Raw genomic sequence first — 12,403 nt, forward strand, 5'->3', positions numbered from 1 at the left:
ATCTATGTGCCTATTTGAATAAAGAAATATTTGACTTTGACTCTGACTTTGATATAGGTTTAGGTTTAAAGACATTTATTCCCATAAAAAGACCTGAGTCACTTACATAGGAAACTTAGTTTTCTATAATAAATTAATACACTTCGCCATTAGACTAAACTAAATTCAATTTTACTATTATCTACTCATTCAATGTATTCGTCTTTAAATTTATTTGTATTACTTAATATATAAGAAGCTAATTTAGTTTTGAATACATTGAATGAGTTTACATTTTTTATAAGTATAGGTATTTTATTATAAAATTTGGCGCCTTCAAAGGTAAGGGATTTTTTACCATAATTTGTTCTTGTTCTAGGTAAGGTAAGGAAACCGGCTCGACGAGTTTTATTTTTCTTTTTTGTGAAAGTGATATTAGTGTGGATTAATTTGTTTATTGATTTTCTAATAAAGATGCACGTGCTATATATATATATAATTGATGAATGTTCATTATTTTAGTATCACTATAGATTTTTTTGGTGGAAGTTCGAAAATGATATTGGAAAAGAGTTGTTAATATTTTATAACAATAAAAAGCGTACATTACACAAACAGATCTTCTACTTCTGGAATACACTGGAATACATAGGTTACGCGAAGGGAATGTTTGGAACTCACCGGAAAAGAAGAAAAACAGCAGTTCCCCGATGAAACTCTGTGCGGCGACCACCACTCCCTCTATGAGTTTAATCTGATCCATAGAGCCAGTTGTCTCTGCCAGCTCTTCCAAAAACCTGAGGAGTGGACAATCATTAGTAAATATTTACAAAATGATTGTAAATGTTGATGTTGGAGAAGAGCAACTACTGAGTTTCTTGCCGGCTTCTTCTCGGTAGAATCTGCTTTCGGAACCGGTGGTAGAGTCACTGCAAAAATACATACTTGACGTTTCAACTTATAAAGTAGGCCTACTTTAAATAAATGAATTTGAATTTATTATGAAACATTAAACATACTAGCGGACCCGAGCGACTTCGTCCGCGAATAAGACGACCTAGACTTTCTTTGAAATCTTTGAGATGTCTCCCATAGTTAGCGACTACGTTTCAGAGCCACCAAGGGATACATTTAAAGTAGTTAAAATAATGACGTTAATCCATAAAAATATAACAAAATTTAAAAAGAAAATGGACTGTTACAATATTAATGTTAGAAGCAAAAATAAACTCGTTGTGCAGTTTACTAGGCTACACAGAATTACAAATTCATTCAAGGGCAATTTTATATTATTTTATAACAAATGAAATCTTTGAGATGACACTCAATAAGTTCGAAGTTTATATAAAACGGAGGCTTACAGAAAAATCTTATTATAATATTAAGGATTACTTGAACGATAAAAAAGCTTGGGTGTGAATTGCTCTAGCTTCATAGCTTAATACAAATTTACTGTGAGATGGTGATAACAAAAAAAATACCGCTAAGTTTGTTGTGGGCAGTTCTTAGACCAGGGCGCGTTTGGAACCCTCGTAGCTTTAGGTTTAAGATGGCGAACGAAGTTATCACCATCCCCTGACAATTATGTAAACATATATGTATCAACGCTTCATAAGTGCCTGTGATAGGCCTACATGAATAAAGGAAATTTTAATGTGAATTTGATAAAAAAATATTCGTATGCTGTCGCAGTCTGTTTTATACAACTTTAAAGAAACAACAATTCCGACATTCCGATATACTTAGAGAATCAGAATCTCTCAAAAAGGATATTTTTTGCAGTTTTTGCCCGAGATTCCAAAATAAATGAATCCTAGCTAGATCGTTTTATCACCCCGTAACCCCCTGTATACTAAATTTCATGAAAATCTTTGGAGCCGATTCCGAGATTCCAATTATATATATACAAGAATTGCTCGTTTAAAGATATAAGATAAGATTAAAAATTCTAAAGATTGTTAAACTTTAAAATGATGTTGGAAAAGAGCAACCGCTGAGTTTCTTGGCTTCTTCTCGGTAGAATCTGCCTTCCGAACCGGTGGTAGAGTCACTACACAGACAGACTTGACGTTTCAAAAGTGTTTATAAATTGGGCCTGCTGGAAACGAATGAATTTTGAATTTGAAAATGAAGCTTAATTTGCTATACTCCGCGAAAGGCAGGAGAATCTGTATGGTGTGATTTATAATTTCTTCAATCCTTATACTCCACACTAAACAGATCTTCAGGAATGATCGACGACCGACTGGCGCAGTGAGCAGCGACCCTGCTTTCTGAGTCCAAGGCCGTGGGTTCGATTCCCACAACTGGAAAATGTTTGTGTGATGAGCATGAATGTTTTTCAGCGTTTGTGTGTTCACATTTATATTCTAAGGTTTTATGTATATTATTCATAAAAATATTCATCACTCATCTTAGTACCCATAACACAAGCTACGCTTACTTTGGGGCTAGATGGCGATGTGTGTATTGTCATAGTATATTTATATACAAGTTCAAATTCTTACCAAAACATATAGTATATGATAAAGCTGTCAAACACGCCGACAACTACTGCAAAAGTTATGAACACGAGCACCCGTGGTATACGAAGAACGTCCCTCAACGCTTTACCAGCGTCGTCTGGACTTGACAGCGATGGTAGCTGTAAAACAAAACAGTTGGAAAATCGAAAAGTGCCCGCCACATAATCTCATTCATTACAATTTTTTTTTTTTTTTTTAGTCAAAAATATCTTTATTCAAGTAGGCCCACAGGTGGCACTTTTGATGCGTACATAAGAACCACACGGTAGTGAGATTGATGGCGATAACCACATTCGTAAACTTAAAACTAAAGCTACGAGGGTTCCAAACGCGTCCTGGTCTAAGAAGAAGCCCACAACAAACTTAGCTGGGTGTTTTTTTTTTTTTGTTATCACCATCTCACAATGTCATTTTAAATTATTAGAAGAGCAACCTGGTTAGAGCAATAATTTACACCCAAGCTTTTTTATCGTTAATAAAGCGTAATAAAAGTGAGATTATTTGTAAATAATAATTAAACTACACTTAATTATAGCGTGAAAAGTATAATTAAATGTAATTCCTCAAAATACTGAAGCCTATAAAAAAAAACCAACTCGATAAGTGAAGTATTTCGCTCGTTATCGTGACGACAAGATGCGGGATCCGCACATACAAACACACGGACGTCCAAGACAGAACTTTTTTAAACATTTTTTTTAATTGGTTTAAAAAATAAAAAGAGATTTAAAAATATCATGAGAGTTAAAAATAGTGTTTTTTCTCAACATTTGTCTATTTATATTCACTTATAAAAGCAATAAAGAATTAAAAAAAACGACATTTTAAGTTGGAGAATAACTCGGTGTGCGTATGACAGTAATACCCACCTCAACGCTTCGCTTATGAGGCGTGCAAAAGGCAACTTTTGCTTCATGATCACTCACCATCGGGTGAGATTGCAGTCACTAACTTGTAGATCCAGTAAGATCTTCAATGAAGATCCCAGAATATCATATGCATAATCGATTGCCACCGTGGCTTGGTAAATTTGTTGTAAACTGAGATACAGAATAGCTCTGCATTTGAGATTGCAGACAAAGGCTTCACTTGTAGAGCAATTAAACAAAAAAAATACTTACGCTCAGCCGTCTACAAGCTCCCAGGTCTATGACAGTAGCTACGATTGCAACGATGAAAGCCGGGGTGAAGTCCTTGTTTCGGGAGGTTCCCGACATGAGGTCTATAAGCCAACCTCCTAGTAGGGCTGTCACTCCGTACCCAGCTGTTCCCCAAGCACGTTGGGACCCGTACCTCGACCCTCGTTCAGGACCTACGAGTGTTTGTTCCAAGGTCAAAGTCCAATATTACTTTATTCAAATAGCCTAACCATATAGATGGAATTTTTCTGATGAGTACATTACATAAAAATGTTTAAATAAACGTGAGATGGAGTCCGCTCCATCTCACGTTTATTTAAACATTTGTAAACTGACAAACTAAGGTCGTAGCTTAATAGTTAGTTTACAAATCCAACAAAAACAACACAAACTTAACCGTTTTTTTTTTGTTATCACCATCTCACAATGTCATTTAAAAATATTTAAGATTGACCTGGTTAGTGCAATATATAGTATATTAATGCAATATTATATATAGTATATTGCACTAACCAGGTAAAAATTTAAAATTCATTTTAAAATGCATTCGCAGTAATATTTATCTTATTTATCTTGGTTATATTTATTAAAACACACCCAAGCTTTTTTTTCGTTAACGTAGTCCTTTATACTATAACGGGAACGCGTTATTGTCGTTGTAATTTGTCGAGTGTAATAAGGTCCATTGTACTTTGACGATACACAGTAGTACTCGAAAACGAATCGTCGATTGCGAGCGAATGGATCTTGTACTAAGGGAACTGTTATGTGATTTCAGAAATGGGATTCTATAAACTCACCCAACACATCGAAGCAAACCGCATCTCCTATACAGTTAGCAACGTTAAAGGCGACAGTGCCGACGCACATAAGAACCACGAAAGCCCAAAAAGTGAACGTCGTATAAAAACTACCATCGATTTCCACTGCATCCGTATTCGACATCTTATCTCCATCCTTTTCTAACACATCTGAACTACTGCCATTCGAAACACCACTGTCTCTTTCACTCCTATTAAAACTGTCCATATCTTTCAACAACGTTTCGTCGTAGCACAGCAAATTGCAATCCTTCATTGGTAAACAAGTGATGTCTCCCTCACGCACGTCATCCGATTGCATGTGTAAGAGCGAGCAAGATATATTTCCCTCGTGATCTACATACACTGTGTTTATATACGTCGTGTTTGTGAGGTAGACTTGAAATTTTTCGTCCCTTGTGCAGTTCCAATGGCATGAGTACTTTTCCAAGATGGCGTCTGTGTTGTTTGTATATTCTTTGACGTAAACTGTGTCATTCAGTTGATACACTGATTCCAATATAGGTTCCGCGGTTTCGGGTTCATCGGGCATCGGCAAAAACCATAGACAGCAATACGCCCCAGACATGATCAGTATAAGCATCATAAAGACGAATTTTCTTCGGTTCTGAAAAAAAAAAAACAATGTCTATACTAGTAACTAAGGAGTTTGTAAGTTCGTTTGTTTGAAAGCATTCATCTCTCATTATGAAAATTAAGCTTAATTTGCTATAGTCCGCGAAAAGCAGGAGAATCTGCGTGGTGTAATTTATAATTTCTTCAATCCTTATAACTCTTCGTTAAGTTCTTAACAATTATTCATTGTAAAGTCAACATCTCCTGAGGATGCTCCGGTTTCGGAGCGAAACGTGCGTAGAGGGTACATTTCCGAAGATCAGTTTGGTGTGGAGTATAAGGATTGACCAAATTATAAATCACACCATACAGATTCTCCTGCCTTTCGCGGAGTATAGCAAATAAAGCTTTATTTTCAAATTCAAAATTCATTCGTTTCAAGTAGGCCCAATTTATAAGCACTTTTGAAACGTCAAGTCTGTCTGTGTATAGTGACTCTACCACTGGTTTGGAAGGCAGATTCTACCGAGAAGAAGCCAAGAAACTCAGCGGTTGCTCTTTTCCAACATAATTTTAAAGTTTAACAATCTTTAGAATTTTTAATCTTATCTTATATCTTTAATCGAGCAATAATTGGAATCTCGGAATCGTCTCCAACGATTTTCATGAAATTTAGTATACAGCTTAGTATATAGCTAGGATTCATTTATATTGGAATCTCGGGCAAAAACTGCAAAAAATATCCTTTTTGAGAGATTCTGATGCGTGCGATGCGTAAATATATCGGAATTGTTGTTACTTTGATACTTAATTTTCATAATATATCATGAATTTCCGCAAAGTAACGCCTGCTTCTATCCAAACATCATGTCTGAAACTAACCTCCTAAGATTCGCAGCGTAATGGTAAATGGACACAGCGAGGCGCTTTTAAGGACGTTTTTCTAGTATGCCCTGCGAAGTGTCGCACTGTTCATAGGCGATGGATCTCCACTCACCATAAGTTAGGCCATCTGCTTAGTACGTCGGCTTCATTGTTACTACAAACAAGGAACCTCAATAGTATTAAGTTCATGACCCAGAGGAAAACGGGTTCAAATCACATTAGGAAAGCATTAACGTGTGTTAGCAAATCTGCGTTTGTGCTTACGATTGGTTAAAGAAAAAAAGGTAAGACTAATCAAAATTATGGATCATCTGTGGTCTATATAAATTGGTTGGAATTTAAAATGAAAGGTCAATAAAGGAAGGTCATATAAAATGGCGGGAAAAAACGGTACAGAGAAAATGTATCTTCTTTCAGACTGGCCAAAATTATGCATTATCTGTGGTCTATATAAGTTGGAGAAGGAATTCAAAATGACAGGTCAAAAAGGAAGGTCATATAAAATGGCGGGAAAAAACTGTACAGAGAAAAGGTATCTTTGTTCAGACTAATCTAAATTATGCACTATCTGTGTACGATATAAGTTGGACAAGGAATTCAAAATGACAAGTCAAAATTGAAGATCATACAAATTGGCGGGAAACAAAGAGATATAAAAAAAAGGGTATCTTTCGTTCAGGTAGGTCAAAATTATGCGTACTCGATAGAAGTAGGAAAAGTCGGAAAAGGAATTCAAAATAACAAGTCACAAAGGAAGGTCATATAAAATGGCGGGAAAAAAAGAGGTACAAAAAAAAGGTATCTTCGTTCACACTATTCAAAACTATGCATAATCTGTGGTCGATATTATAAGTCGGAGTAGGAATCCAAAATGCCATGAACCCAGATCAAAAACGTATGTCATATAAAATGGCAAGGAAATATTGAAGTAATTATCTCTTGAGAGTTAGTTGAAAGTGTGTCATATGTTTGAGTTTATAATATTTTATGCTATAATAAGAGATACTAAAACTATTGAAAACTAAGATATGATTATGGGGTTTGTTTTACGTGTTAAAATGTACGCACCGGCCAATAGTCCACGATGTAGCCGAACAGTGGCTTCGCAGCCGCCCACAGCAGGGGCAGCACGGCGGTCACCAGTCCCATAACCGCCGGAGACACTCCCAGCTGCTTGCCGAACACATTGATCTGTGGCAGCAAGGGGCCCAGCGCTGGAAGAAGAACGTTACTCCTTAACTAAACTAAATCGGCCGACTGGCGCAGTGGGCAGAGACCCTGCTTACTGAGTCCAAGGCCGTGGGTTCGATTCCCACAACTGGAAAATGTTTGTGTGATGAGTATAAGTGTTTTTCAGTGTCTGGGTGTTTATATGTATTTAATAAGTATTTATGTATAAATAATTCATAAAAATATTCATCAGTCATCTTTAGTACCCATAACACAAGCTACGCTTACTTCGGGGCTAGGTGGCGATGTGTGTAGTGTCGTAGTATATTTATAAAAAAAAAACAACCAATCAAATTTATTGTACGGAGCTGGGTGATGAGCTCGGCTGTACCAATAGGAAGACTTTCCTCCGAGAGGGTGATCGTGCTCGGGGACCGAGGTCCGACCATCTTTGGAAGTTGTATACAACGTGTAACAGAATAACGAAATGAAAATTTATTTGTTCACATAAAACAATAGCAGATAAGCAGTGGCGTGCATAAGGTTTTTGACCAGGGTATGCATAAAGAAGGAAGGTGCCATAAAATGGAAAAATCCTTCGCATTTATGAGACATAAAAAAATTTTAGGGTATGCAGTGCTTTTGTGCATGTATGAAGTGCACGCCACTGCAGATAAGGCGGAGAACTTCTGTTAAGTTTAAAACCTGTGCCAGAAGATCTCGCTCTTACATTACAAAACACATTTTTATCTCAATTTATTTATATAATACTTTTTTTTTTTTTTTTTTTTTTAATTTGAAAACATGCAGTGTTAGTGCGATTATGTTATGTGTAACGTGCGTGTGTGTGTGTGTGTGTGTGTGTGTGTGTGTGCGAGGGTGCGCGCGTGTGTGTGTACGTGTGAGAACGTGCTTGCGTGCGCGCGTGCGTGTATATGCGTGAGGCTGATTATTACTTAAGTAATTAAAGATTATTACTTAAGTAAGGTAATTTTGGACCTACCAATCCATAAGTTTAAAGAATGTGTTAAAACACATTTATTACAGCGAGGTTATTATACAATTGATGAGTTTTTTAATGACAAGGTTGCTTGGAAGCATCCGGCTCCGCTTTTATCTCTCACAAGATAGAAAAATGAATGTTAAAATATAAAATGTAAATTTTTGATGTTGGAAAAGAGCAACTGCTGAGTTTCTTGCCGGCTTCTTCTCGGTAGAATCTGCCTTCCGAACCGGTGGTAGAGTCACTACACACGGACAGACTTGACGTTTCAAAAGTGCTTGTATTAGGCCTACTTGAAATAAATGAATTTTGAATTTTGAATTTTGAGTAATAAACCTTATTGTTTAATAAATTTAATGACTTACTTTATCAGTTGCAAAAGGAGTTCAGTTTCTTCATATGTTAGTGATTGTAACCATTGAGTAATAAATGACGAAATAATATTATAGGAACCGTTGAAGCGATGAAGCGGTTGTAGCGCATTGGGTAGAAGCTCGACTTCACTTTCGGGGGTCCGAGTCAGTGGCGTGCACTTCATACATGCACAAAAGCACTGCTTACCCAAATCCCTATCCCTACTAATATTATAAATGTCAATGTATGTTTGTTTGTTACGCTTTCAGGCAAAAACGACTTTACCGATCCTCATGAAACTTTGTACACATATTCTTGGAATTGTTAGAAGTAATATAGGATACTTTTTATCCCGACATTAAGCTCGGTTCCTTTGGGAGAGGGGATGAAAGTATTTGACGATTATACACCATAACTCCGACAAATTATAACCGATCTAAATAATTATTTTTGTACCATAGAGGTTATAATATGTGTTTAATTTTGCCCAAACTTTGTGTAGATCTGATGAATGTGGTTGGAGATAGAGGACAGAACTCCTCAGCGGACAGCAGCAAACCCCTCATTTAAGGCTTAGCGATACTGAATATTTTAAATCTTTTTAGAACTACAACTAAATTGAATGCCATATCAAAAAACAAAATCAAACGCAGACGAAGTCGCGGGCAATAGTTATTTTATATAACTCGTATTGGTGGGGAATTTTTCCATTGTACGCCATCTACCTGCTTTATGCGTACCCTGGTCCGAGTTCAAAACCTAGCACGCACTTCTAACTTTTCTAAGTAACGATTATGTGCGTTTTAAGTAATTAAAATAATTAAATAGTTCAAACAAACTAAAAAAACACGCTTGGTATAAAAAACTTAACTAATTTCTTTCTTTAAGTTTATTCATAATAGCGATTTTTTTTAGTTTTTCTTGATCAATTATTTTTATTAGAGCAAAATTAATCGGTAACCCATCCACCATTAAAGAGATAAAATATTTTTTTTTATTCAGTGTGCCCGTCTCTCGAAATGCAAGTTCTAATTATTATTTAAAACAGGCCATTAAAAAGTAATAGCTAACGCCCTCTACCATCTAGTAGCTTAATGTTTTCTGTGGAATTTGTTAGGTACGCGAACGCCATAGGTTTTTTACATTTGGGTCTAGATGGCGCTGTAGTAATTAGTAAAAAATCTTATTTTTTAAAGTGAAAATTGGAATAATCTTTTCAAATTAGTGTATTGTCATCGGTCCTCGATATGTCTACAAATTTTGAAAGAAATCTGACCGTTTAAAGTGGGTCAAAATCGCGTCCAAAGAAGTCGGTTACAAACAAACATACAAGTGAAGCTAATATAAAGCGTGTAATATCACTTGCTCCAACGGTAAAGGAAAACATCGTGTGGAAACCTGCATGCCTGAGAGTTCTACATAATGTTCTCAAAGGTGTGTGGAGTCAATGGCGTGCTTAGAGTATATGCACAGGGTATGCAAATGATATAAAATGAAGAAAATCTCCAGTACGAGTTATAAAAAACGTTAAGGATAGGCATTGTAAAGTTATAAAAAGCCTAACCTTAAGTATTTATAACTCGTACTGGAGTTTTCAACATTTAACATCATCTGCATACCCTGTGCATACCCTCTATGCACGCCACTGTGTGGAGCCCACCAATCTGCACTGGGCCAGCGTGGTGGACTACGGCTTTAACCCTTTTCATTGTGGGAGAAGATCCGTGTCCTGTAGTAGGCCGGTAATAGGGTGATGTGATGATTAAAGGATCCATAAGTATATTTCATAACGAATCACCCTCTAAAAATATTAAATCAAAAAAACGCAAATATATTTTTGCATACAAACGAATTCAAAACATTTTAAGTGACAACCCTATTGAAGATAAAAGACCGACACGCGCGTAGATCCTTCTCTACGCGACGCGTACTTAATTAAGTGACAGGAGTCAGTGCCGGATTGACCACGTACGCCGTAGCAAGAGTAGCAATTGCAACGGGCCCCGCGCGTAAGAGGGCCCGGTATATTTAATACCGCTCATCTCTGCCTGACTGACTGACAGACACGCACACGCACACAGACATCGCCTATAGTAATTTACTACACTATTAATTACCCACAAAATTGTAACCTTTACATAGATAATACGTATTAACACGTATATACATACGTATAAATCTATAAACACGTTTATACGTATTTAAGATACGTATTGAGTATTGAATTGTATTTTTACAACTTTATACATAAGAACGCATAGCAGATTAAGGGCTCTTTTAAAGAGTTTGCTACGGGCCCCACGCTTGCTTAATCAGGCACTGACAGGAGTCACAGGATTTCAATTTACATGTGATTTTAGGGCTGTATCTGATGTTTTTCATTAAAAACTATGGCAGTGGTTTACTCAAAAACTATTAGGTTTTCGGTTTCACAGACAAGTCTCGGAGACAGTACATAATGTACCTCTTAAACCTGTGAAGTATTATTTCGGTTTTCATTTACACGTTGTATATGGTCAATTTCTTTGATCTTTGACTTTTTGAGCGCGATGCAGGATGTTTGTGGCGCCATCTAGTTTGGTATTGTGGAGACCACTACCGTGATTTTTTTAAACATAAAGCGTATACTATCAAACATGTAGTGTCAAATTTTAATAAAGATCTGATAAATATTGTCGGAGATAAAGGACATAACTCTTCAAGGCATATGGGACAGCGATCGAATGCATGCGTACCATACTACTTAATGAATGAATGAATGAATGAATACACTTTTATTGTACACCAAAGAAAAAAAGTAGTTACAGAGATATAAAGACATATCAAGAGAGTAGAATCTGGTGGCCTTATCGCTACATAGCGATTTCTTCCAGGCGTAAAAGGAAAAAACATAGAAAAGAGTTAGGTGGTGCAATAAATAAGATTTAAAATTATACAAATACATAAATTCAAAATTCAAAATGCATTTATTTCAAGTAGGCCTAATATAAGCACTTTTGAAAAGTCAAGTCTGTCTGTGTGTAGTGACTCTACCACCGGTTCGGAAGGCAGATTCTACCAAGAAGAAGCCGGCAAGAAACTCAGCAGTTGCTCTTTTCCTTTTATATAAATATATATATATAAATATATTACATATAAATACAAATAAAATATATAACATAAATACCTATATAAATATATAACATATAACATCCTCAATTTATATGAAATACATAAATAATTAAAATTACTTAATATTATAAATGCGAAAGTTTGTGAGTATGGATGTATGGATTGATGTATGTATATATGTATCAACTTAAATAATGACAACCTCAGTATACAACGTAAAATAATAGTAGGATAGCTAGCCATCATCTATTCCAGCTTCTCGATTGACTCATAAGCAGACGAAGTCGCGAGAGTCCGCTAGTATAAAATAAAGCCACAGATATTCTTATATCCACGTGCACGATGAGTGATAGTCTTATGATGTAATCGTTATTTTTATCTCACTCTTTATACACACTCATATGCCAACGCAATAAAATATTAAATAACCTCATTGTAATAAATTAGTATGTATTAACGCTGCATTGTTTACAGAATATTGTCGCAGTGTAATCTCAAACGGCTTTGCAAAAGGACTACTTTTATTTTTATCTTTTTCTTCTATTTTATACTTTTTTTTTTTTTATAAAAAAAACATCCACCCTCCGCTCGCGGGGCTTTTGAATGCCCAAGCAACCGGCGGTCAGGGCTTCAGAGTGAGGAACCTCCTCACAATACGCGCTGTTTCAAGGACTACTGCCTTCTGTATCCGACCCTTGATCCAACAACCAAGCGAAAGCTTCTTAAGATGTTGGTCGAACCTTTTCGCGAGAAGACCATTGACTGGAACGACGATCGGAACAATAACGGTCGACTCCAGCAGACGACGTGGCTGTATAGCCCGCACCTGTACCGATAATCCGTTTTTATTATTATAATAAA

At 36.2% G+C, this 12,403-nt stretch overlaps 1 protein-coding gene across 1 annotated transcript in view; it reads right to left on the bottom strand.

The window, feature by feature from the left end:
* Positions 1-12,403, bottom strand: part of LOC120635399 (major facilitator superfamily domain-containing protein 6-A) — a 34,677-nt gene that overhangs the window by 6,821 nt on the left and 15,453 nt on the right. The window contains exons 2-6 of the mRNA XM_039906407.1: positions 6,973-7,118; positions 4,444-5,071; positions 3,626-3,816; positions 2,487-2,623; positions 661-776 (exon numbers count right to left, since the gene is read on the bottom strand). Of these exons, the coding sequence (XP_039762341.1) occupies positions 661-776; positions 2,487-2,623; positions 3,626-3,816; positions 4,444-5,071; positions 6,973-7,118 (1,218 nt within the window). The remainder of the gene's footprint in view (positions 1-660; positions 777-2,486; positions 2,624-3,625; positions 3,817-4,443; positions 5,072-6,972; positions 7,119-12,403) is intronic.

The sequence above is a fragment of the Pararge aegeria genome, chromosome 26, assembly GCF_905163445.1.
Source record: "Pararge aegeria chromosome 26, ilParAegt1.1, whole genome shotgun sequence".
Classification (NCBI taxonomy): Eukaryota; Metazoa; Arthropoda; class Insecta; order Lepidoptera; family Nymphalidae; genus Pararge; species Pararge aegeria.